This window comes from Macaca nemestrina, chromosome 7 (genome assembly GCF_043159975.1).
Source record: "Macaca nemestrina isolate mMacNem1 chromosome 7, mMacNem.hap1, whole genome shotgun sequence".
Taxonomy (NCBI): domain Eukaryota; kingdom Metazoa; phylum Chordata; class Mammalia; order Primates; family Cercopithecidae; genus Macaca; species Macaca nemestrina.
In genome coordinates, this window is record NC_092131.1 from 4,586,082 (window position 1) to 4,612,954 (window position 26,873).

A 26,873-nucleotide genomic window follows, 5' to 3' on the forward strand; every position below is an offset into this window, starting at 1 on the left:
AACTCCAAGCAGTAACGAGAATGCCATTTTCACACAGCAGTAAATTCAGTCAGTATTAGCTGAGAGTTTCCTCTTTGCAGATCCTGTTTTATAAGGATACGATAATGAAAGTCAGTTTCATAAAAACCAGGCCAGCTGTGCTGTGCCGTGAGGCGGACGAGGACCTAGAAGGGACAGTGTCTTTAACAGAATTACTGAGTCCCAAATCCTGTTAGTTTGGGGCTAAAAGAATTAATGGTAATAGGTTTCAGTTAAATTGACTTCCTTTGTACCGGGAACTGCTGTAAGACTGTTCTGTTAAATCCTGTGACCTTCCCACAGCCCAACAGGACAGGCACTCTTGTTACTCCTGCTTACGCACTCTGCAGGTGATTTGCCCACTGTCACCCCACTGATAAGTGGAACGCCCCCCCCGCCCCCACAAACTGCGTCCCTCCTGGCCAGCTGTTCCCCGTGGCAGCCTGACTTTCTCTGTCCCCTCCATGAAGTTGCTGGAATTGCAAGGCTGCCGGTACGGCTGGTGCTGGTGCTTCTTGATGCAGCCACCATCTTGCCAGTTATGGGAAAGATATTGACGGGGCTGATGGCTGAGCGGCCTGGGCCCTGTGTCCCTGGAGAACAGAGGACTCGCCTGGGAAGGAGATTAGGAAGGTCAAAGTTCCATTAGGCCATCATGAGACACACCTTCCTAAGCCATGACTTTTTAAATTCCTGCTTGAATGTTTATATTTGAAATATTCATACTGTTTGTAGTGTTTGCAGTAGAAAGGCCCAGCATGAGCTGCCGTGTTCTGAACAGTCCCCGGTGCTGGGGAGAAACCCCGGCCCTCTCATCCTGCCCTGCCCCAGACTGCCTCATAGACAACCTCTTCTCAGTGCACTTAAAGCCATTTATTTTTTATTTTAGCAAACTAAAGGACTCTGAAGCCAAAAACAGAGAATTATTAGAAGAAATGGAAATTTTGAAGAAAAAGATGGAAGAAAAATTCAGAGCAGATACTGGTAAATTAACATCAGGCAGTTCTGCATTATTTGAATATAAATATTTTTCAAATGAGTGGGTTTATTTTCTTTTCGACTTAATAGTTACTTTAGTTACGTAAAGTACCTACAGAATTCCAAAATCAACATTTTCAAACAGCATCTTCAAAGATATTTTCCCCAAAGCTAGCCATTGTTTTTGGTTTATCCTTCCTTTTTTTGTGTGTGAAACAGTCTTGCTCTGTCACCCAGGCTGGAATGCAGTGGCGTGATCTCGGCTCACTGCAACCTCTGCATTCTGGGTTCAAGCGCTTCTCCCGTCTCAGCCTCCCAAGTAGCTGGGATTACAGGCACACGCCACCACCATCCCTGGCTAATTTTTGTGTTTTTAGTAGAGATGGGATTGCGCCATGTTGGCCAAGCTGGTCTGGTCTGCAGTTCCTGACCTCAGGCAATCCAGCCACCTCAGCCTCCCAAAGTGCTGGGATTACAGGTGTGAGCCACCGTGCCCAGCCTATCCTTCCTTTCATCTTGAAAACATATGGCCAATACACACAAATCTAGGCACACATTTGCATCCCCTGATTACATAAAAGGCATCATTTTGTGCTGGGGGGGGCCCCCTGGCCCCCTCTGCAGCTACACTGTGCACTGCCGTGGGCTGGCCAGCCGCTGGGATGGGTTATTCCCTGGCATTTGCTGTCATAGAAAGTGCTGCCAGGAGTGGCTGAATGGATAGAACATTTCCTATTTTTGTCGGTGTGTTTCGGGATAGAGTTCTAGAAGTGGGATTGCCAGGGCAAAGGGCAAACATGCCTGTACACTCGTGCTACGTGCTGATGGACAGGCCTCCAGAGGCTGCGCACTGACACTCCTCCTACTCTGCATGAGGGGTTTCTGCCCCACAGCCTGCCCACAAAGTAGGATTTCAGACTTTTGGATTTTTGCTGCTCTGAATAGGTGAGAAATAGCATCTCCATAGAGGTTTAACTTGCATGTTTCTCATAAGTAAGATGGAGCATCTTTTTATGTGTGTGAGGAACTTTTGTATTTTGTGCATTATATATTTTTATTGTTTGCCCACTTTTAAAAATTCAGGTTATTAGTCTGGTGGATTTCTAAAAGCCTTTTGTATTATGGGGATTAGTCTTTTTGTTTGTGATGTAAGTTGCAAGTATTTTCCTTGTTTCTCTTTGTCTTTGCTTATTCATTTATTTATTTTTTTGCCAAATAAAAGTGGTTTTGCAGCCGGGCACGGTGGCTCATGCCTGTAATCCCAACACTTTGGGAGGCCGAGGTAGGTGGATCACTTGAGGTCTGGAGTTCGAGACCAGCCTGGCCAATATGGAGAAACCCCATGTCTTCTAAAAATACAAAATTAGCTGGGCATGGTGGTGCATGCCTGTAATCCCAGCTACTCAGGAGGCTGAGGCAGGAGAATTGTTTCAATTTGAACCTGAACCTGGGACGCAGAGGTCGCGGTGAGCCACAGTTGCGCCATTGCACTCCAGCCTGGGCAACAAGAGCAAAACGCTGTCTTTAAAAAAAAAAAAAAGTGGTTTTGCCATCTCTACAAAAAATACAAAAATTGGCTGGGCGTGGTGGTGCATACCTATAGTCTCAGCTACTCAGGAGGCTGAGGCAGGAGAATCACTTGAACCTGGGAAACAGAGGTTGCAGTGAGCTGAGATCTCGCCACTGCACTCCAGCCTGGGCGACAGAGCCGGATTCCGTCTCTCAAGGAAAAGAAAAAAAAGGTGGTTTTCAAAATTTTTTGTGTATCAAATTTTCAGTCTTTTTCCTTTTTTGAGTCATAAATAGGAAAATACAGCTAACTCCCAGTTGTTGGAGGGATTTTCCCATGCTTCTCATACTTGTGTGGCTTCATGATTGATTGATTGATTGATTGATTCAGGGTCTCGCTTTGTTGCCCAGGCTGGAGTGCAGTAGCACGATCAGGGCTCACTGCAGCCTCAACTTTCTGGGCTCAAGTGATCCTCCCACCTCAGCCTCATGAGTAGCTGGGACTACGGGCACGTGCCACCATACCTGGCTAGTTATTGTTTTCTTTCTTTTTTTTTTTTTTGGAGATGGGGTTTCGCAGTATTTCACAGGCTGATCTTGAACTCCTGGACTCAAGCAGTCTGCCTGCCTTGCCTCCCAAAGTGCTAGGATTACAGGCGTGAGCCACCGTGCCCAGCCTCATTTTTGTAATTAGAATACTGATCCATTTGAAATGCGCTCTGACATACAGTTTGAGGAGTATATCCAGTTTTGTCTTTTGCTAATGGCTGGCTAGTTGTCCAGCAGCAGTTATTAATACCAGCTATTTTTCCTGCTGATTTTATGTATGACTGTTGTCATGTATAGGATCACCATGGGCACTTGGGTCTGTTTCTGGATTTTCTCCCGTTCCATTGTTCATGGGCAAGAACCATGTGATTCTTGTTTTTTGATTCGTGTTTTTGTGTGTGTGTGACAGGGTCTCACTCTGTCACCCAGGCTGTAGTGCAGGGGCACGTGCAGCCCCAATCTCCCCAGCTCAGGTGATCCTCCTATCTCGGTCTCCCAAGTAGCTGGGACCACAGGCACATACCACCATGCCCAGCTAATTTTACTTATTTTTTTGTGGAGATGGGGTCTCTCTGTGTTGCCGAGGCTGGTCTCAAACTCATGGCCTCAAGCAGTCCTCTGGCCTTGGCCTCCCAAAGTGCTGGGATGACAGGTGTGAGCCACTGCACCCGGCCATGATTCTTATCGTAGAGGCCTTAGTGAATCTGCTTTAATACCTGATAGATCTACTCCTCCTCCACCTACCCCCAGCCCAGCCACCCCTGTGGTTTTGGGGTTTTTTGTTTTTTTGTTTTTTTCCAGATGGAGTCTCACTCTGTTGCCCAGGCTAGAGTGCAGTGGCGCGATCTCGGCTCACTACAACCTCCGCCTCCAGGCTCACGCCATTCTTCTGCCTCAGCCTCCCGAGTAGCTGGGACTACAGGCGCCCGCCACCTCGCCCGGCTAGTTTTTTTGTTTTTGTTTTTGTATTTTTAGTAGAGATGGGGTTTCATCGTGTTAGCCAGGATGGTCTCAATCTCCTGACCTCATGATCCGCCCACCTCGGCCTCCCAAAGTGCCGGGATTACAGGTGTGAGCCACCACGCCTGGCCTTTTTTTTTTTTTTTTTTTTTTTTGGAGACAGAGTCTTGCTCTGTCACCCAGGCTAGAGTACAGTGGCGTGATCTTGGCTTACCACAACCCTCACCTCCTGGGCTCAAGAGATTCTCCTGCCTCAGCCTCCCAAGTAGCTGGGATTTCAGGCACGTGCCACCATGTGCAGCTAATTTTTGTATTTTAAGCAGAGATAGAGTTTCACCATGTTGGCCAGGCTGGTCTTTAACTCCTGACCTCAGGTGATCTGCCTACCTCGGCCTCCCAAAGTGTTGGGATTACAGGCGTGAGCCACCACGCCCAGTCCCTTGGTTACTTTTTCAAGTGAACTTTTTGATTATTGTTCATCTCTGGAGGAACGCCTGGTGTTTTTTTCAACTGGGATCATGTCAGATGTATCACTTACTTAAGGAGAATTGACATCTTGAAGACATTGAGTCTTTCTGTCTGAAAATAATATGTAGACTTTAGTTTTTTTTTTTTACCTTGACTATTCTTTGTTTCTTTCTACAGGGCTCAAACTTCCAGATTTTCAGGATTCCATTTTTGAGTATTTCAACACTGCACCCCTTGCACATGACCTGACATTTAGAGTGAGTCATTGTTTTTCTTTCTTTAAGTGACAGATGAGTTTATGATAAGTTAAAAATAGTGTAATACATGATTTTACCACTCATGGGGCCACAAACACACCAGTAAATATACATTCAGTATTTATCTCAGAGTTGTGCTAACTATGTACTTGACCCACAGGTAATCAACCCACATTAAATGCATAAGGTAAGAGACATTCAGGGTGTTTGAGTTGCTACCAGAGAAGCTTTCTCAACTCAAGTTAAGTAGAAATGAGATTAAGAAAGTGCTCAGCATCTTCAGGGAGAAATCTACACTGGCCTCAGCTGTATAGTGAATATTTCTTTTTTTTTTTTTGAGACAGAGTCTTGCTCTGTCACCCAGGCTGGAGTGCAGTAGCATGATCTTGGCTCACTGCAACTTCCACCTCCTGGGTTCAAGCGATTCTCCTGCCTCAGCCTCCGGAGTAGCTGGGATTACAGGCACCCGCCACCGTGCCCGGCTAATTTTCGTATTTTTAGTAGAGGCAGGGTTTCACCATATTGGCCAGGCTGGTCTCGAACTCCTGACCTTGTGATCTGCCCCCCCCGCCCCTCGGCCTCCCAAAGTGCTGGGATTACAGTTGTGAGCCACCACACCTGGCCTGTAGCAAGTATTTCAAGTAAGTACTTTAATACAAATTCTCACATTGGGATGGGTGCAGTGGCTCACACCTATAATCCCAGCACTTTGGGAGGCTGAAGTGGGAGGATCACTTGAACCCAGGAGTTCAAGACCAGCCTGGGCAACATAGCGAGACCTTAGCTCTTAAAAAAAAAAAAAATCCCACACTAGAGCAAATAAAATTACTTTAGTTATATTTCCATCTGTATAGCTATAGAGTTCAGCATTGGGGATCAATGGGAAAGGTGGTTGATGGGAACAGTCTGGCCCCAGGTGCCTCGCCAAGACCCTCGCAAGGAGGCCAGCCCCTCAGGCAGCCAGAGCCACTGATCATCTACTTGGGAATTAGCTGTCGAGTGAGGAGCAGACCCCACTGCCTCCCTCCGTGGGCCGCAGGTTCTTGGTGGCATTCCGTGGAGGCAGGACAGCCTTTCCTCCTCTTCTGAACCTGTAGGGATGCACCCTTGACAGCAGCACGCGAAGCACATTGGAACGGGGAGAGCAGAGCTCACTAATGGAACTCCTGATGGGGGTGTAGGGAGGGGGAGGTGGTTCCAGCCTTTGATTTAGAAAACTCCAACCCTGCAGGCGAGTGGGAAGAATAGGGTGCATGTGTACGTGTCCCTCACCTGGGCTTTTGCTACGTCTGCTTTCTCTCTCTCAGCAGAGAGACTTTTCTCCTCAGCAGTATTTGAAAGCGACTTGCAGGTGTCAGCGACCCCAACATACTTCAGCAGTTATTTCCCACGATTGGGGCATCCTCCCACATAACCACAGTGTCACTGTCACCAGGCATTCCGCGCTGGTGCCGTGGGGCACCCGTATCCACGTGTCCCTTGTCCTGGGAACGTCCTTTCCTGCTGGCTTTTCCTCCTAGTTCTGGATCTACCTAGAGATGACGAATCGCATTTAGTCTTTTGTTTCCTTTAATCTGGAACAGTTCCCTTCTTTTATGTCCCTTCTTTTATGACAATGATATTTTGTGACAATGATATTTTGGTGTTACCCAAGTCAGTTGTCCTGCAGAATGTCCACTCTGGGTTTGTCTGATGTTCCATCTTGATCAGATGTGGGTTGAACCTTTGGCACAAACTCTGCCCAGGAGGAGCTGTGCCCTTCCCACACACAGAGGCCGGCCTGCCCAGGGTGGATGATGCCAAGTCTGATCGTTGGGTTGAGGTCGGGTTGGCTGGGTTGCTGCCTGTGTGAGTAGGGGGTAGTCAGCAGGTGCCCATGTGGGCAGCTGCCTGGAGCAGCCTCCCCTGGGGTGGGCTCTTAGCATCCTGGCCTGTGTCTGTCACAGGCTTGCATTGCTCACAGCCACTCTGGATGCACACCTCTTCACCTTCACCTGTCAGAATGTTTGTTTGTTTTATCAAATTGGCAATGCTTCTCTTTTCCCTGAAATCCTCGGTTTTGAAGAAGCAAATAACCGGTAAGTGCCCACCGGATCTTTGATAAGCCTGTTTCTGCACAAGTCGTTGCCTCTCCCTGTTGCTGCGGGGCCAGGCACCGCTGTGGGGAGGAATGAGTGGATTCCAGAGAACCAGAGATGGTGCTTGTTCAGTGAATGGAGGCCGGCAGGAAAGCGGTAGCTTTCTGTAACATTAACAGAGTAGAGGGCCCAGTAGCAAGTGAGTTTACAGCCAGTACTGCCCGTGAGTATGTGAGTCACAGCTGTGGAGATGGAGACAGAGGCGACATCTTTATGCCTCATTCTCTACAGCCAGCACGCCTGCCCCTGCTAATCCCTCCCTTTTTTTTTTTTTCCCCCCAGACAGAGTCTTACTCTGTCGCCCAGGCTGGAGTGCAGTGGTGCAGTTTTGGCTCACCACAACCTCCACCTCCGGAGTTCAAGCGATTCTCGTGCCTCAGCCTCCCAAATAGCTGGGACTACAGGCACGTGCCACTACACCCAGCTAATTTTTTTTTTTTTTTTTTTTTTTTGTATTTTTAGTAGAGATTGGGGTTTTGCCATGTTGCCCAGGATGGTCTTGAACTCCTGACCTCAAGTGATCCACCCACCTCAGCCTCCCAAAGTGTTGGGATTACAGGTGTGAGCCACCATGCCTGGCCCATAGTTGATTTATAAATTCTGATATAAGCACGCATAACAAAACTTACCATCTTAACTATTTTTTGGAGTCAGGGCTTCCTTCTGCTGCCCAGGCTGGAGTACAGTGCTGCCATCATAGCTCACTGCCACCTCAAACTCCTGGACTCAAGCGATTCTTCTGCCTCAGCCTCCTGAGTAGCTGGCACTACAGGTGCTCGCCACCACGCCCGGCTAATTGTTAAATTTTTTGTAGAGAGGGATTCTTGCTGTATTGCCCAGACTGGTCTCAAACTCCTAACCTCAGGTGATCTGCCCGCCTCGGCCTCCCAAAGTGCTGGGATTATAGGCGTGAGCCACCGTGCCTGGCCATTAATCCCTCATTAATGCCTCTGTAATTTAAGTGGGAAGGCATTTATTGTTGAAAGAAAAAACCCTCCATCAGGGGCTGAGTCTGTTAGAGCTTCCAGACTCTTGAAAATTGTCTTTGAGAAACTTCTTATCCCACTCTGCCTGCATGAAACATGTTGCTTATTACTAGAAATGGTTTGCCACCAAGATTAAGTCAATATATCTTCGTGCAAGTGTTGACTGGGTGGGAAATGATGTTTGTTCCTCCTGTCTGTTGCCTCCAAGGACTCTCTCTCCTCCTCGTCTGCATCTTCCCTGCTAGCCTTTTGGGAAGAAGTAAGTGGCTGCCAGCGCTGGCTTCCCGCAGCTTTCACTCCTGTTAGTGCGCAGCCTCCTCAATGCTCCTGTCCTTTAATCTGCATCCCTTTGATTAATTAACCAACTAAATGAAACGAGCGGGGCTTTTACATGACTAAAATTAAATTAATATTCTTTTCCTCCTCATTTATCTAAAGATGGAACCATAACTCACTTAACATACCTTGTTTATGGGGCAGATTTGCTTACGTTTTTGAGCTTTGATAATTAGCCAGTTGAGCTAGCCTTTCCCTTGTGAATTTGCAGTACGCAGTTGTGTGTGTGTTTTATGTGTGTGTGCTGCCGTCCCATCTGAATTTGGCTCCTTTCTTAGCGGCCTAATTAATTGCAACTGTTGGAAAGTGTTTATCTGATTTGGTTCATTGGGATTCTGATGTGGAACACAAAATACAGCTGTAAACTGCTCCTTTAGGCGGCTACCCAGCCATATCTGTGTCCTAGTACGCTGTTTGCTGGTGCTAACACTTACTACTCAGCATACCTACATGTACGTTTGTGTAAACAGCAATGGCCTGTGATGATAAATAAACTATTAGTTTCAGGAATACGTGCTGAAACAGAGTTGTTTTTAAATGGTTTCAGAGTGTAGCTTTAGCTTCAAATAAATCACTGTGAAATTAAACTCTTAATTTGTTAAAACAAAACATTGCTTCCCTGTGTCGTAAAATCTTCAGGGAAATTCTTACAACTGCTCCTGGGCCCACCGACCTCTCTTGATGTTTGAATTTCTTCTTGATCCTTGAAATGAGGTTAAGAAGCATTTGGCTAATTGATCTTTTTTTTCTTTTTCTTTTGAGACAGTCTTGCTTCATTGCCCAGGCTGGAGTGCAGTGGCTTGATCTCGGCTCACTGCAGCGTCCACCTCCTGGGTTCGAGCGATTCTCGTGCCTCAGCCTCCAGAGTAGCTGGGATTATGGGTGTGTGCTAGCACGCCCGGCTAATTTTTGTATTTTTAGTGGAGACGAGGTTTTGCCATGTTAGCCAGGCTGGTCTCAAACTCCTGACTTCAGGTGATCCCCACCTCAGCCTCCCAAAGTGCCGGGATTACAGGCGTGAGCCTCCGCGCCCTGCCTGGCTAATTGATCTTAAGGCTGCTAGGTTGGGTAACCTTACTTATGAATAAAGGTCAGGAAGGATCGGCGTTTCCAGGTCTTGCCCTTTCAGTGGCCAGGGTGAGGAGGCTGTAGGAGGCGGCGGTGTGCTCAGGGCTGTGCATTAGAAGTGTCTCCAGGCAAATTCTCACCTCAGTGGGGTGACTGTGACTTGTCAGACTCACCTGCCCACGCGATCACCACTCAGCCGAGGATGCCAAGTGCAGGGGTCCTCAGGGTAGGCCGGCCAGCTAGGAGTGGAGCAGGAGTCTGTGAGGAGACCCAAGGGGTGATAGGATCCAGGAGTAAGAACCGCTGGGACCTCTGGGCCAGACAGAATGTGCTTTTATTAGTAAAGAACTTATAAGTCGAGTCTGGATCATGTAGAGTATGTCCTTTCACCCAACTCTTTCTTTCTTGGTTCTCACAGACCAGCTCAGCTAGTGAGCAAGAAACACAAGCTCCGAAGCCAGAAACGTCCCCGTCGATGTCTGTGGCTGCATCAGAGCAACAGGAGGTGAGACAGCGTTGCCTTGGTGATGCTCCCACCTGGGGTCTGCCCTCGTGTCCAGGTGACCAGACACCGCTCACCTGGCCCCTGCATAACAGCTTGCAGCGAGGGCCTCTGCCCAGGTGCTCAAGCCCACCTTTCATTTTGAGAATTAACTGTCAGTCCCTCCCCTAGATGAGGAAGGCTTCAGCAGATGTCTCAACATTGTAGCAAATTAAAGATGCAGAACTGTTCGCTGTTAACACATTCTTGAGAGAAGTGCACCCCGTGGGGCCAGGTGTCTCAGCCGTGCTGAGCTGGGCCGACACTCACCTGTCCTGCTTGTCTCCCAGGACATGGCTCGGCCCCCGCAGAGGCCATCCGCTGTGCCGTTGCCCACCACGCAGGCCCTGGCTCTGGCTGGACCGAAGGTAGGGGCCTTGCTTTCACCCGGGGCGCCTTCTTAGTTATTTAGTTGTTTATTTATTCTCAGTTATTTAGAAAATAACTTTTGTATAAGTAAAACAGACTTAGTCATTTTTGCGTACACACAGTAGTGACCCTGGTGTTCTGTAGGAAATTTGTTGAGAATGGTGTGTAATTCAGGAAGCTGTCAGGATCCTGTGTTTTCTTAATGACACCAATGCTACACAAATATATTTTAATCAGAAATGTTCAGCTTTTGGTCTCCCTACTCTCGTCTCATTCCCCAAGCCATATTCCCCTCTCCATGGATAGGCAGCTTACTTCTCCACATTGACTTTCATTTGTCTGCCTGCACTTTGGGAACCTTACAGAACCGTGTGGCTGGTGGGTAAGAATGACTCGGCATAAGAGGCACTGCAGTGCGTGTGCGGTTCTGAGCCTCATGCTTTTCACAAGTGCATCCTGGAGAGCCAGCACGGGGACCCCACTGGGCCCCTGCTCCCAAGTCCTGGCCTTGGCTTCTTCTGTAACATCCCCTTTTCTTTCGTATAAATAGCAACGCAGATCAGAAAGTCTCCAGGGTGACAGGCCCCCGAGTTCCAAGCATTGCGAGTACATAGCCCTGTGGCCTAAGGTGGTTTTAGTTGTTGTTAATATAGACACGGCCTCTGCTTGTGCTTCCTGCCACAGGCAGCTATGCCAGCTGGACGTAAGAAGCCAGACTTGTATGAGGCTAATTAAGGGTTTGCCTTTTGGACTGAGACTCTTGCAGAGTCAGGGACCAAGTCAAGAGGTCATTTATTTGGTTACCATATTTGATAGCAGCAGCTCTGCAGACTGCTGGTGTGTTGCTCCTAGTCGTGACGGCCCGGGCACCGCCCCACGGCCTCCCTGCCCACCTCAGCCAGCCTCTTCCCCCGCAGGTCTCTGGAGTTTGTGTCGGTCACTCCCCTACTTCTTGCCAGTGGTCTCACCCACATCTGTGTCCTGCTGAGGATCGTATTGGTCTCTGCTGCGCCTGAGCTTTGTAAACAGGCGGTCCCGCATGGCCTGCACCACGTCCCTCCGTTCAGCCTTGGGGCTGCTTCCATTGCCGCTGGGATCACAGTGTGTCCACTCCCGATGAGGGACCATGAGCCTTTCTAGGCATTTGCTATTGTGAACTGTTCTCCCGTAGGTGATTCTTGTGTGTGTCTTGGACACATGCAAGGCCTGTGTGCAGCCCAACCCAAATGTGACCCCAGGTTGGCCCCCAAGAGCCAGTTGGTGCTGGTCTCCAGGAGGCCAGGAGCGTGAGCCAGAAAGAGCATTGGCCATGCCGCCTTGGCGCTCTGGCCCAGCTGACCTCGCTGTTTGGTCGCAGTGCTCTCCCACTGAAGGACGTATTTGTTGGCCTGTCTCTGGCTTAGGCTCGTAGGTGGTTTTCACCACTATTTGATGAGCCCTGTTAGGGAACACGTAGACCAAGACCAGAACGTGCACATTTCCACCTTTTCAGGATAATGCCCAAGCCGTGTATAAACTGGATCACAGGCAGATGGATCTGACTCTTCTCAGGAGTCCATGGTTCACCTCAGTGTTCTTGATTTTCTCCTTCCAGCCGAAAGCTCACCAGTTCAGCATCAAGTCCTTCTCCAGCCCTACTCAGTGCAGCCACTGCACCTCCCTGATGGTTGGGCTGATCCGGCAGGGCTACGCCTGCGAGGGTGAGTGTCGCTGCAGCTCCCCGGGTCAGCGTGCACAGCCCCACACCCCCGCCGCTCAGGGCACCAGCAAGCGCCAGGGCAGCCCTTATGCAAGCAAACCAAACTGAAGTGAAGTTTGATTGGCATTATTTGAGGACAGGGTTTGGTTCTTTTTGGGTGGGGGGATAGGGTCTCACTCTGTAGCTCAGACTGGAGTGCAGTGGTGCAGTCACAGGTCAGCTCAAGCGATTCCCTTGTCTCAGCCTGTCAAGTAGTTGGGAGCACAGACACACACACCCCACCACACCTGGCTATTTTTAAATTTTTTTGTAGAGAGTGGGGGTCTCACTTTGTTTCCCAGTCTGGTCTCGAACTCTGGGACTCAAGCGATCTCCCGCCTCAGCCTCCCGAAGTGCTGGGTTACAGGCGTGAGCCACGGCACCCAGCGTGAGCCACGGCACCCAGCCTGGCAGGTTTATTTTTACAAATCCTCAGTAAAGGTCTGTGGAACTGTGGATCCCTGCTGTGCTGGGGGCTCCAGTGCACTCTGCGCCTCTGTGGTGACCCAGATCTTCCATTGAGAATTATTATAAAGTGTATCGTCTGCAGCTGTTCTTGAAAATCAGGAAAAATAATTGTGTAAAACCTTCCACTATCAGATTATCTAGAGATAACCACAATTATTTGTCTCTGCTTCTGGTCATCGTTCCTTCCTTCCCTCCCTTCCTCCCTTCCTTCCTTCCTTCCTTCCTTCCTTCCTTCCTTCCTTCCCTCCCTTCCTTCCTTCCTTCCTTCATTCCTTCATTCCTTCCTTCCCTCCCTCCCTTCCTTTCTTTCCTTCCTTCCTTTCCTTCCTTTCCTTCCTTCCTTCCTTCCTTCCTTCCTTCCTTCCTTCCTTCCTTCCTTCCTTCCTTCCTTCCCTCCCTCCCTCCCTCCCTCCCTTTCCTTCCTTTCTTTCCTTCCTTTCCTTCCTTCCTTCCTTCCTTCCCTCCCTCCCTCCCTCCCTTTCCTTCCTTCCTTCCTTCCTTCGTTCCTTCCTTCCTTCCTTCCTTCCTTCCTCCCTCCCTCCCTCCCTCCCTTTCCTTCCTTCCTTCCTTCTTTTCTTTTTTTCTATTTTTTCTTTTCTTTTCCTTCCTTCCTTCCTTCCTTCCTTGTCTGTCTTGTCTTTTCTTTCTTTTCTTTCTTTCTTTCCTTTCTTTTCTTTCTTTTCATTTCTTTTCTTTCTTGAGACGGAGTTTGACTCTGTTGCCCAGGCTGGAGTGCAGTGGCTCGATTTCAGCTTACTGCAACCTCTGCCTCCCAGATTCAAGTGATTCTCCTGCCTCATACCCCCAAGTAGCTGGGGACAGGCGCACGCCACCATGCCCAGCTAATTTTTGTGTTCTTAGTAGAGATGGGGTTTCGCCATGTTGGCCAGGCTGGTCTCAAACTCCTGACCTCAAGTGATCCACCTGCCTCGGCCTCCCAAAGTGCTGGGATTATAGGTATGAGCCACCTCACTCAGCCCATTAAGGCTGTATCTTGTGCTCTTGCCCTGTGCTGGGATTTGAAATGCTCTTACCCCCTCAGTGATTGCCTCATTTCACAGATGAGCAACCACCCCAAGCCACCCAGTGCTGCAGGAGGGTCCTGGAGCCCAGACCTCACTGGCTGTGAGCACTCACGCCTTCCTGACCATGGGTCTGTGAGCAGAGTTGCCCTTCATTCTACATTATAGCAGAAGCATTGTTTTTTGTTATTTCAACTCATGCACGTTTTGATTGGCTGCCAAGATCCCACGTCCCCATGACCATTGGCCTGTAATTGCCGTGTAGAAGCTCACCTGTGCGGGAGGCGGCCCGGGCTGGCGGGGACAGCATGGAGACAGGCTTCTGCAGTGGGCCCTTCCCCTGTGCGCATGCTGAGGACGCATTCAGTGCCAGAATCCCTGAGCTTTTGTGTGGATTCTGCCCTGCAACTGGTTTTACCTTCTTGGATGTCTGGACTTGATGTGAAACTTGGTCATTATTTTTTGTTTGTTTTGTTTTGTTTTGAGACAGAGTCTCACTCTGTCTCCCAGGCTGGAGTGCAGTGGTGTGATCTCAGCTCACTACAACTTCCGCCTCCCGGGCTCAAGCGATTCTCCTGCCTCAGCCTCCCGAGTAGCTGGGATTACAGGTGTATGTCACCATGCCTGGCTAATTTTTGTATTTTTAATAAAGGCGGGATTTCACCATGTTGGCCAGGCTGGTCTCAAACTCCTGACCTCAAGTGGTCTGCCCACCTCAGCCTCCGAAAGTGCTGGGATTCCAGGCGAGGCCTGGTAGTTATTAAATTGCCTCTTTCGGGCATAGGTTCTGCAGTGACTTCTCTGTGGGCAGCACGCTTTGAAGGCAGTGTTCTTGCTCTCTTCCAGTGTGTTCTTTTGCTTGCCACGTGTCCTGCAAAGACAGCGCCCCGCAGGTGTGCCCAATACCTCCTGAGCAGTCCAAGAGGCCTCTGGGCGTGGATGTGCAGCGAGGCATCGGAACAGCCTACAAAGGCCATGTCAAGGTAGGCGGTTTCATCTCCACCCCTCAGCTGTCGGTGCCTGTGAGGTGCAGGGACCAATAGCCATGCCCAGCCACTCTTGAAAGCAGCCCCTTGCTCTGGCAGGCAGCCCTGGTGCCAGTCCTAGGAGGCTTCCCCTCCTGGGCACTGAGGCCATCAGGTCTGCACAGCCGCTGTTCTGAATGGCCTGGGCATCCTGAGGCCTCCACGCAGACGCTCACTCAGAGTCCATCCTGGGCTGAGTGTCCAGCCAGTGGACAGAAGCTCAGTCTGAAAGCCACTGTGCCAGGCCCACGTCTACAAGACTGTCGGGCTGTGGGTACCACAGCACCCTGCATGGGGTGGACGCAACGTTGGCTGAGCTGCCAGCTTTCCTGGCACTGTCTGCTGCCACGCATGGGCCCCTCCCCAGCAATGCCTTGAGCCTTCTTGGGAAAACCCCCTCTGTCCAGACAGCTCTGTTTGCCGGCCTGGCAGCTGGAAGGAGATTGTGAACGAGTGTAATGGGGCCTGGCGGCCTGCCTGGCCTGGTGGAACGTGGCCACTGTTTGTTTTTATTAATAGGTCCCAAAGCCCACGGGGGTGAAGAAGGGATGGCAGCGTGCATATGCAGTCGTCTGTGACTGCAAGCTCTTCCTGTATGATCTGCCTGAAGGAAAATCCACCCAGCCTGGTGTCATTGCGAGCCAAGTCTTGGATCTCAGGTCTGTGTTTGGGCAGCACTGTCCTTGCTCTGTGAATCTTCCTTATCTATCTTTAGCCAAAAGGACAGTGTGTTCCTTGGTAATCTTTCACCTCATGTATACTTCACCCGCTTCATTATTGTACAGTTGCAAAAATGGGTACAGCTTAGTCATGACATAAAGTGCTCACATGCCTATGAGCAGACGTGCTTATGGGCCTGCATGCACAGGAACATGAGCGCCGTAGATGCTGCCTGCCTTGCATGTGTTTGCATTGAAAAGTTTGCCACAGGGGAATTAATTTAACATTAGAAAACCACATGCCCAAGAACAAGCAGAAGACATCCCGGAGAAAAGCTGTGCAGCCCACAGCCGTGTGTGCATTTTAGAGACCGGGGCAGGGGCTCTTGGCTTGTGGACGAAGTCTGGAGCCATGGGCCATGTGGGTGTGTGTGACCATGGCCTTTGCTGTGTGACCCTGTCTCAGTGCCACCCAGTGTCAGCTGCAGGAGCAGGCGGGGCCTCCTTCCCACTTTCTCCTACAGTTGATATCTGTGGCCCATCTGTTTGTGAGATGAGGACAGTGGTCATGTTACTGGCATGTGGAGTATTGTGAAGGTAAACACATCACTAAGAGGCCTAGCTCAGCCCAGGGCTTGCACACGGAGCTGTGCTACCGCCTCTGTGGCACCTCTGTGCAGTGCCCGTGCACTGTCTCTGATGTGGTGCACACAGGACTGCTCTGGGCTCAGGCAGGGCCTAGAGACTCCATCTGTAGCATTGGTTCTTGGGGCAGGGCTGCTGGGCAGGTACCCTGAGGACAGCAAGGATGAGTCGGGATCACCTGGCAGCATACTCCCACTTTCCATGCCCCACCCCCCCGGGGCACCTGCCAGTCCCTGGCTGTGTACAGCTATGCCCCTGACCTGGTGACAAAGAGCCACTGGTAGACAAAAAATTGGCCTAAGCCAAAGTCAAGGGTCCCATCAGAGGGCTAAGCACTCTTCAGGGAGCCTCTTCAGAACAGCACTTCCACAGTGACCCACACCCTGCTCCCCCTCTCACCTCCACACCCACGCCACCCCCCACTCCTCCACCCCCCACCTCCAAACCCACTCCGCACGCCCCCACCACCCACCTCCAAACCCACCTGCCACTCCCCCATCCACTACTCCCCCACCCCCACTTCTCCATCCCCCATCTACAAAACCACCACCACTCCCCAACCCCCACCTGCAAACCCACCCCCAATTCCCCACCCCCCACCTCCAAACCCACCCGCACCTCCACATCCACCCCACCCCCACTCCCCCACACCCTCACCTCCATACCCACCCCACCTCTAAACCCACCCCCCACTCCCCATCTACCACTCCCCCACCCCCATCTCCAAACCCACTCCCACTCCCACCCACCTCCAAACCCACCCTCCACTCCCCCACCCCCCAACCTCCAACCCACCCCCCACTCCCCATCTCCAAACCCACCCTCCACTCCCCCACTCCCTACCTCCAAACCCACCCCCCACTTCCCCACCCCCCACTACCCACCTCCAAAACCACCCCCCACTCCCCTACCCCCCTACCCCCCTCACCTTCAAACCCACCCCACCCCCCACTCCCAACCACCACCAAACCCACCCCCACTCTCCCACCCCCCACCTCCAAACCCACCCCCACTTCCCCACCCCCCATCTGCAAACCCACCCCAATTCCCCCACCCCTCACCTCCAAACCCACCCTCCACTCCCCACCCCCCCAACCTCCAACCCACCCACCACTCCCCACCTCCAAACCCACCCTCCACTCCCCCATCCCCCATCTACAAAACCACCACCACTCCTCCACCCCTATCTCCAAATCCACCCCCCACTTCCCCACCCCCCAACCTCCAAACCACCCCCTACTCCCCCACCCCCACCTCCAAACACATCCCCCACTCCTCCACCCTCCACCTCCAAACCCACCTCCACACCCACCCCCCACTCCCCTACCGCCTTCACCTCAAAACACACCCCCCACTCCCCTACCGCCCTCACCTCAAAACACACCCCCCACTGCCCTACCCCCCTCACCTCAAAACACACCCCCCACTCCCCTACCCCTCCTCACCTCCAAACCCATCCCCCACTCCCCCACCTCCAAACCCACCCCCACTCCCCACCCCCTTTACCTCCACACCCACCCGCACCTCCACATCCACCCCCATTCCCCCACCCCCTCACCTCCACACCCATTCCACCCCCCACTCCCCCCACCTCCAAATCCACCCCCACTCCCCTACCCCCTGACCTCCACACCCACCCCCACTCCCCACTCACCTCCACATCCACCCCACCCCTCACCTCCACACCCAACCCCCATCTCCAAACCTACCCCCCCACTCCCCTACCCCCCTCACCTCCCAACCTACCCCCCACTCCCCTACCCACCTCACCTCCACACTGACCACACCCCCACTCCCCTCTCACCTCCAAACCCACCCCACCCCCCTCACCTCCACACCCACCCCGCTCCCCACACCCTACTCCCCCCTCACCTACACCCAACACCCCCCACTCTCTGTCTCACCTCCACACCTACCCTGCACTCCCCCTCCCCTCCACACCCACCCTGCACTCCCCCCTCACCTCCACACCCACCACACCCACCACACCCCCTCTCACCTCCACACCCACCACACCCACCACACCCCCTCTCACCTCCACACCCACCCCAACTTCCCCTCTCATCTCCACACCTACCCCCCACTCCCCCCTCATCTCCATACTCACCCCCCATTCCTCCTCTCACCTCCAGACCCACCCCACCCTTTATTCCCCCCTCACCTACACCCAACACCCCCCACTCTCAGTCTCACCTCCACACCCACCCCGCACTCCCCCCTCACTTCCACACCCACTCCTCCCCTTCTCACCTCCACACCCACCCCCCACTTCCCCCTCACCTCCACGCCCACCCCCACTTCCCCCTCACCTCCACGCCCACCCCTCACTCCCCCCAACTCCCTGTTTCACCTCCACACCCCTCACCCCACTTGTCTTGTGCACGTGGCTGTGGAGGGACTGCCTGGCTGTGCCAAATGCAGACCTCGTTGTCTGTAACTGGCATAGTCTGGAGGCACCAGCACAGAGTGGATGAGGCTCCGGGGCTTCCCTTCGGCATTCCTAAGCCCTGAAACACCTCCCAGAGTCTTGAGGTGTTTGTTGGCCCTGCCCGTGTTTCTTACATCTGCGTGGGCGAGGGGCCCGCCCTCCACTGCAGAACATGGGGGTGGAAGGACACGGCGGGGCAGGGCGCGGGCAGGGCGTGGGAGGGCCTCAGGCCCTGTGTGTGTGTGTCTCCCAGCGGGCTGAATGTTTCTTTCTTACCAGAGATGACGAGTTTTCCGTGAGCTCAGTCCTGGCCTCAGATGTCATTCATGCTACACGCCGAGATATTCCATGTATATTCAGGGTATGAATTTTTCATTAATCTTTTTAACAAAGCACATGGTTAAAACTGATTATTCCAGGCATGTCATTGTGCTGCAGCAGCCACCAGCGCACGTCCAGTGTGACCCTCGGGTCTCGGCCTCCAGCCTGGCTCCAGGTCCTTGTGCGTCCTGTCCTGGCCAAGTAGCTGCCTGTGCCCATCTCGGGAGCCTCCTGGCTGGCTTCTTCCCAGACACCCTACTTCACTGAGCCTCCCTTCTGCTACATCGGAAACTCCTCTTCCACCCGGTCCACGTCCCGGCCACTGTCCTCTCAGCGTGCACTGCCAGGCAGGCGCTGTGGTGGGTTAGGCGTGAAGGTGCCGCTCCAGTGCCCCCCAGCCAATTGGAGCCAGCGTTTTTGTTGGCTGAGTGAGTGAGTCCCTCACTGAGTTAGTGTTAGACATTGTAGCATTAGGATGTTTCTAGAAGACTGAATTGGGGAAAGAAGCCCTCTAGCCCCCTCCATTGGGAATTTTTTTATAAACACAGTAAAATTTTGGTTGACAACAAAACTCAGTCTATAAATCAGCTTTCACTAAATCACAGCTCTATTCAGAAACAACCTCCCATACACAGCACAGGAAATTGCCATCATTGTTACTGGAGTGATGGTCATTTGGTAATGTGTGTGCTCAGAGGCTGCTCCCAGGGAGGCATGATTTGGACCAGTGTTTTTCAGATCTGCTTTTCCTGGACACATTTTCAGAATCTGCTTTTATTTATAATGATTATTCAAGAAAGCAGATTTAGGCCGGGCGCGGTGGCTCACGCCTGTAATCCTAGCACTTTGGGAGGCCGAGGCGGGCGGATCACAAGGTCAGGAGATCGAGACCACGGTGAAACCCCGTCACTACTAAAAATACAAAAAAAAAAATTAGCCGGGCGCGGTTGTGGGCGCCTGTAGTCCCAGCTACTCGGGAGGCTGAGGCAGGAGAATGGCGTGAACCTGGGAGGCGGAGCTTGCAGTGAGCCGAGATCGCGCCACTGCACTCCGGCCTGGGCGACAGAGCGAGACTCCGTCTCAAAAAAAAAAAAAAAAAAAAAGCAGATTTAAAGTAGGCAGCTACTCATAGTTTTGGCAAAAGGAGAATTAACGAAAATGAGAGCAGGAAGCGATCTCATGGGCTGTTTAGAACCCCGCCCCTTCCGTATCCTGCTGTGGGAGCCCCTGCAAGGCGCCCAGTGAGGTGGAGTCAGGGGTCCCCGCCTGGGAAGCACATCAGCCCCCGTTGCTCCTGGGGTGCGTGGCTCCAGCAGGGCCGTGGCAGCTGTGTGCAGCTTTGGTGTTTGATGGCTTCTCTCTTTTCTTCTGTTTCCTGTCATGAAGGTGACGGCCTCTCTCTTAGGTGCACCTTCTAAGACCAGCTCGCTGCTCATTCTGACAGAAAATGAGAATGAAAAGAGGAAGTGGGTTGGGATTCTAGAAGGACTCCAGTCCATCCTTCATAAAAACCGGCTGAGGAATCAGGTCGTGCATGTTCCCTTGGAAGCCTACGACAGCTCGCTGCCTCTCATCAAGGCCGTCCTAACAGCTGCCATCGTGGGTACGTCCCAGAGGCTGTGTCCTTTAAGTGTCGGAAGCAACAGCACTTTCAGCAGTGCTGTGGTGCCCATCTGAAAATCAGAGGAAGGTCACAGGCGGGTTGTCCATTTGGGTTTGTAGACAGTTTCTCCATGCATGTTAAGAAGCAGATGACCTGTGTGGACAGTACAGTCGGCCCTGGCTAAGCCTGGGGGTCAGCTCTAGGAGCCCCCCACACACCCAAATCCTCGCAGACTCAATCCCACAGTCAGCCGGCCCTGTGAAGTCCTTATGGACAGAAAGTCACCCCCGATACTGAAGTGTCACATCCCTGGAATGCTGTATTCTCATCCACATGTATCTGTGAATATTTGTGAATGAGCCTACCCACGCATTCAAACCCATATTGTTCACGGTCAGCTGTACTGACTTTGTGTACGTTACTTAACCTTCCACAGATGCAGACAGGATTGCAGTCGGCCTAGAAGAAGGGCTCTATGTCATAGAGGTCACCCGAGATGGTGAGTGAGCAGGGGGTTCCAGCCTGGGATGTCACAGGCCCAGCCTGGCCTCTGCAGACAGCACAGGGTCAGTAGCTTCTAAGGGTTAAGACAAATGCGCTTGATGAAGGCGCCAGAGGGGCCAGAGTGCCGTGGAGACCAGCATCGAGTGCATGGTGACATGGTGCTCAGTTCCATGTCGCATCCATTGAGTTCTTCAAGGGGAGCACTGAGTGGGAGTGGGTGGCGGGGTCAAGGAAAGGAGGAACAGCTACAGATGTTCCACATGTGCTGAGGCTTCACTTGAGAAGCTTTAGTTTCTTTGCTTCCAATTTTGACACTTTCACACTTCCCAGCAAGGGAGGGCAAAGGTATCCTGACATGCACCCGCTCCACAGCTGTGGGTCTAGGAGCAGAAACATCAGGAGACTGGAACTGGCCCTGGGCAGGGGACAGGGACCCTGGGGAGCATCCCCCAAGGAATCCAGTAACATTTCATGTGAGCCGTAGTCCTTTCCCGACAGACCCAGCATCTCTGCACGTGATGGCCATGGAGCGAGAAGGGTGGGGCAGCCGCTGGGTGAGGCCGTAGCCTGGCAGCTCTGTGGGGAGATCCTGAGCAAGCGAGGGGCTTGGGTTAACCTGGGGGCCGTGTGAGCTCGGTGTCTTCAGAGGATTTGTCTCAGGGCCCCAGTGGGTTGGAGTCAGCTTTGTTTCTCATGTGCAGCGCGAGGGCTCTCTGGTTCGGGGATGAGCTGGAAGGAGGCCCAGATCACCCCAGAGCCTCGCTTCACGAAGGCCCAGGTGGAAGCACAGCCCAGCTGGAGCCCTGGTGCACTGAGGGGTGTGCACAGCAGCAGAGGCGGAGGAGCCTTCAGACCGGCCCCCGAGGCTGCCCTAAGAGCGCACTGTGGATGTGTGGGGCAGCTTCTCCGGGGGGCCCTCAAGCCGCTGGCTCTGTGGGCAGAGACGGGCTCAGGGCTGGGCTCAGGCTGTGCACATAGGAAGGGAGCCCGGGGGAGGGCCCCAGGGTGTTCCAGGCAGGTCCTTAGCCAAGGCCGTCAGCCCCTGTGAGTGAGCTGCTGGCTGTCCCATTGGCCTCACGCTCTTGTCCTGCCTGCCACAGTGATCGTCCGTGCCGCTGACTGTAAGAAGGTGCACCAGATCGAGCTTGCTCCCAGAGAGAAGATCGTAATCCTCCTCTGTGGCCGGAACCACCATGTGCACCTCTATCCATGGTCATCCCTTGATGGAGCGGAAGGCAGTTTTGACATCAAGCTTCCGGAAACCAAAGGCTGCCAGCTCATGGCCACGGCCACACTCAAGAGGAACTCTGGCACCTGCCTGTTTGTGGCCGTGAAACGGCTGATCCTTTGCTATGAGATCCAGAGAACGAAGCCATTCCACAGAAAGTTCAATGAGATTGTGGCTCCCGGCAGCGTGCAGTGCCTGGCGGTGCTCAGGGACAGGCTCTGTGTGGGCTACCCCTCGGGGTTCTGCCTGCTGAGCATCCAGGGGGACGGGCAGCCTCTAAACCTGGTAAATCCCAATGACCCCTCGCTTGCGTTCCTCTCACAACAGTCTTTTGATGCCCTTTGTGCTGTGGAGCTCGAAAGCGAGGAGTACCTGCTTTGCTTCAGCCACATGGGACTGTACGTGGACCCGCAAGGCCGGAGGGCACGCGCGCAGGAGCTCATGTGGCCTGCGGCTCCTGTCGCCTGTAGTATGTATATGTTTTCTGTTGCATATCCCTGTTGCTGCTTTTCCCACCGACAGTCAGCATGTGTTCGATTTTGCTTTGGTTTGTCTTCCAGTCCCTTAGTCGAGTAGTCAGAGCATCAGGAGAGATGGGCTCCATGACAGCCCACAGTGCGGTTGAGACCTCACATCTCAGACCAGCAGTGGGCGGGCTCAGCAACCTCTCCCTGAGCACGTGGGGCCAGTTCTTCCAGAGGCCTCAGCAGAAGACCCCATTGGCGGGCATAGGCCCCTGGGCAGAAGGGCTCGGCGAACCGAGAACAGGGCGTGGCATTCATCACTCATTGAAAAGGCCTTCCTTGTGATAATACAGAAACTTACACAGTAGTAAAGACAAGCTTGAGGGGTTTTGGTGGCCAGAAAAAAATTCACCCCTGGTGTCTAAGTTACAGTTCCCCCTGGGAGAGCAAGTGTCTTCTGAAAGTGGTAGGAGCTGTTTTTCAAACAGTTGGGTCACTTAATTCGCTTAGTTGATGTGACTTTCTCTGTGAATGGTGGCACTGGGGGAAAGTAGGACCAGTGGACACTTCCTGACTGGCCCGCTGTCCGATTGCTTTTAAAACCTTAAACTGGGCGGGGAGCGGTGGCTCACACCTGTAATCCCAGCACCGGGCGAGGCTGAGGCAGGAGGCTCACTTGAGCTCAGGAGTTCGATACCAGCCTTGTCTCTATTAAGAAACAAAACATGGCTCACACCTGTAATCCCTTGGGAGGCCAAGGCGGGCAGATCACGAGGTCAGGAGATCGAGACCATCCTGGCTAATAGGGTGAAACCCCGTCTATACTAAAAATACAAAAAAAAAAAATTAACCGGGCGTGGTGGTGCATGCCTGTAGTCCCAGCTACTCAGGAGGCTGAGGCAGGAGAATCGCTTGAACCCGGGATGCGGAGGTTGCAGTGAGCCAAGATCATGCCACTGCACTCTAGCCTGGGCAACAGAGCGAGACTCTGTCTCAGACTAACAAACTAGCCAGGCTCAGTGCCACATGCCTGTAGTCCCAGCTACTCAGGAGGCTGAGGCAGGAGAATCGCTTGAACCCGGGACGCAAAGGTTGCAGTGAGCCAAGATTGTACCACTCACTGCACTCTAGCCTGGGCAACAGAAAAAGACTCCATCTCAGACAAACAAACAAACAAAATAACCAGGCTCAGTGCCACATGCTTATAGTCCCAGCTACTTGGGAGGCTGAAACAGGAGGATTGCTTGGGCCCAGGAGATGGAAGCTGTAGTGAGCCATGATCACACCACTGCACTCTAGCCTGGGGGACAGTGTCTCTTAAAATGGAAAGGAAACCTTAAACCTCAGAATACCTCTGTTTGATCTATCAGAGTAGCCTGCACCATCAAATCCACAGATCAAGAGGAGGCCGGAAGACAAGCTGGGCAGATGCGGGGCGGGGGGGGGGGGTAACAGGGCAAGAGATGGGGAATTATGTTCTCCTTCAGTTACCTGAAGCTAAACCCCTTTGTCTGCCCCATTGTCGGCCTTGCTGAGACAGCAGCATACCCAGGGCATCATGGCTAGACACCAGGCCTGTGAGGTGCATGGCCAGCCTCCACCCACAGGGGCTTACTGCAGTGTCTCCCAGCTCCATCCTGATGGCCATACCACAGCAGACGTGTGGGCAGTGGGGCCAGGCCATGGGCCTGGAGTGAGGTGCAGAAAGGGGCCAGTCCCACTGCCTCAGCACCCCTCGTCCTGGAGTCTTCCCCCAACACCCTGTCCTCTTCTTGGGCAGCCAGCACAGGGTTTGAAACCACACAGAATTTACATTTTTGCAAAATGTAACGTTGAAGAGGACCCAGGTCACTTATTGCAGTGTATTTATGATCCTGGCCACATGTGTCTGTCATAGACACCTAAGTTCCTGGGTTCTCTGCCTTGGTGGGTCTCCTCTCCCCCGTGGGCACAGTGCAGATGCAGATGAGTTTCAGAGCTGGTCAAAAGTAATTCTGTCACCTGTAGGACGCAGAACTGCTCATTCTGCGCCCTGTGCTGAGCGCCCTGTGTAGGTAGCCTCTCCTGCTCCTCCCATCCCTCAGGGCAGGTGTCATCAGCCCTGTTGCAGAGGAGGCAGCTGAGGGCCACAGGGGCTGTGTGCACATGAGTCACATGTAACATCTGTCAGGCTCCAGCGCCCGTGTTCTTTTCACTAGAATCTGTTTCACTAGAATCTTTTCACTGGGCATCTGTTTATCACTGAGTCAGCAAACTAGACTTCTCCGTGGTTCCTTGCAAGCGAATCCCCACGTACTTGGCAGGCAAGGGCCTTCCCAGAAGCCCCTGGGTGGAGAGTGGTTCCCTGAAGGGCAGTTTCTGGGGCTGCTTTTGACGTGGTTCTCAGAGGCCTCACAGGTTCATCTGAAATGCTCCTTCGGAGGCAGTTTGGTGACCAGGCCAGTATCTTTTGTCTTTTTTGCAAACCCTGTTTGATTTTCCTTTTTGTATTCAGAAGAAAAGGCCTGATCTTCTAGCCTGTTTGGAATCTGTGATAGAAACAGAGCAGAAGGCTTTTAAAATGCATCTTCAGGCAGTGAGGTGTGTCATGATGCAGGATTAACCTTAAACTCTGGAGGCAGCAGAGCCAGGAACGAGCACTGAGCTGGAGCTCTCCTGCATTTGGGGCTTGCCGCCTCCCAGCTCTGCGTTTCTGCAAGCTGAGGGCCAGAAGCCAAGCCACACTGAGGGGCTGTGGGGACAGTGAGAGTGCCACCCACGCAGAGGGACCGAGCGGTGGACGCGCACCGCTCCTCCATCGCATGGCACAGCTGTGGTGTTGCTCTTCTACACATGGAGAAAGCCCCTTAAACTGCAAATGGCCAAAGGCTCCGCAGTTCTTGGTCTCACATCCTTGGTGCCTTGGGTGAAGTTGCTTCTGTAAGCCGACAGATGAGCAGGTGAGGAGCACAGCGCGGACCCCAGAGCTCCCTGCAGGACGCCATTACCCCACTTGTATATGCCTTCAGACCAGGCTGCAGAGGGGCCTCCCACGCAGCCGTAGCACAGGTTCCCAGGGGTCTAGGGTCGTTCGTGTGGAGGGTAGACAGGCAAGGTTGTTGCTCAGAGGTCAGCAGTGGTTTCTGTGTGGGTTTAAATACCTACCTGGAAGCCTGACTTGCCATCTCCCATGGAACAATTAGCCTCACCATACTGAACAGTCGTCCCCTACCTGAATTTCCAGTGTGTTGAGCCTGAATTTGCTTTCAGGATAATCACATCTCATGAGAGCTAAATGAAAAACCAGACTTTTAAAAGTCACCTTCAACATGTGTACTATAGTATTCGAAATATTAGTTACAGAGCGATGGTGGAGCATTTAAACATTCGATTGTGTTTGTTTAAACTTTGAAATGAAGATGAATTCCAGAGTGGGAGCGTGAAGTCTTTGGTGACGTGAACCAGCTGAGGCAGTGCTGCTGCCTCTGCACTTGTTCAAGTGCCAAGGCGTGGCCTCCGGCCCAAGGGCAGGTGAGTTCCCGAGCCACTGTGGCTCACCCCGCCCTGCTCCGTCTGCGCTAGGTTGCAGCCCCACCCACGTCACGGTGTACAGCGAGTATGGCGTGGACGTCTTTGATGTGCGCACCATGGAGTGGGTGCAGACCATCGGCCTGCGCAGGGTAAGGAGGTCTGGGCGCCGTCCGGTGCGGGCGGGCTTCTCCCGGTGCAGTCTGCGTGGCCGCACTTACACTGTCCCTCCCTGGTTTCCAATCCAGATAAGGCCCCTGAACTCTGAGGGCACCCTGAACCTCCTCAACTGTGAGCCTCCACGCTTGATCTACTTCAAGAGCAAGTTCTCGGGTGAGCCTTCCTCTGCACTAGGAGTGGAGGGAAGGGAAGTCGGAGGGGCGTGTGTCCCTGGCGCCGCAGCACCGTCACCGCGCGCTCTGCTTCCGCAGGAGCGGTTCTCAACGTGCCGGACACCTCCGACAACAGCAAGAAGCAGATGCTGCGCACCAGGAGCAAAAGGCGGTTCGTCTTCAAGGTCCCGGAGGAAGAGAGACTGCAGCAGAGGCGGTAGGAGCGGGGCCTCACGGGGCAGCCGGGCCTCGCTCTAGGGAGGGGCCAAGAGGATTCTCACATGTCCGTGAATCTCAAAAGTGTTTCCTTTCCCCAGAGAGATGCTTAGAGACCCAGAATTGAGATCCAAAATGATATCCAACCCCACCAACTTCAACCACGTGGCTCACATGGGCCCAGGCGACGGCATGCAGGTGCTCATGGACCTGCCTCTGGTGCGTGCACGGCGGGGATGGGGCGGGCAGGGCATTCCATCCTCCTCCCCGCTCGGGCAGCCGTGTTGGCTGAGGCCGTCCCAAAGGCAGGGCCCGCGAGGCTGGCACTGTGCTCTGACCTGGCGCACCTGTCGCACAAGCGCGTCTCCACTGAAGCTCTGTTCACAAGCACTTTCCCTGTCACGAGGCCTTGTGTGCAGGCCTTGGGCCGCCCCGGGCAGCGATGCTGCAGATACTTGTCAGAGTCCGCCACGTTTCGGCCTGTGACGGCTTCCTAAGGACATTTGCCATCAGGTGGTGATTTCTCAGTAACACCC

General features: G+C 52.9%; 1 protein-coding gene across 4 annotated transcripts in view; it reads left to right on the forward strand.

Annotated features, from left to right (window-relative positions):
- Positions 1-26,873, forward strand: part of LOC105467372 (serine/threonine-protein kinase MRCK beta) — a 133,062-nt gene that overhangs the window by 99,558 nt on the left and 6,631 nt on the right. Inside the window, exons 20-35 of one of the 4 annotated variants that reach the window (XM_011716930.3) lie at positions 908-1,002; positions 4,660-4,739; positions 8,072-8,122; positions 9,686-9,772; positions 10,099-10,176; positions 11,772-11,877; positions 14,252-14,388; positions 14,950-15,089; positions 18,442-18,523; positions 19,870-20,086; positions 20,523-20,585; positions 21,691-22,287; positions 25,844-25,941; positions 26,038-26,122; positions 26,221-26,338; positions 26,439-26,556. In XM_011716930.3, the coding sequence (XP_011715232.1) occupies positions 908-1,002; positions 4,660-4,739; positions 8,072-8,122; positions 9,686-9,772; positions 10,099-10,176; positions 11,772-11,877; positions 14,252-14,388; positions 14,950-15,089; positions 18,442-18,523; positions 19,870-20,086; positions 20,523-20,585; positions 21,691-22,287; positions 25,844-25,941; positions 26,038-26,122; positions 26,221-26,338; positions 26,439-26,556 (2,152 nt within the window). The remainder of the gene's footprint in view (positions 1-907; positions 1,003-4,659; positions 4,740-8,071; positions 8,123-9,685; positions 9,773-10,098; positions 10,177-11,771; positions 11,878-14,251; positions 14,389-14,949; positions 15,090-18,441; positions 18,524-19,869; positions 20,087-20,522; positions 20,586-21,690; positions 22,288-25,843; positions 25,942-26,037; positions 26,123-26,220; positions 26,339-26,438; positions 26,557-26,873) is intronic. The other 3 variants (XM_011716931.2, XM_011716932.3, XM_011716933.3) reach the window with 3 other exon arrangements.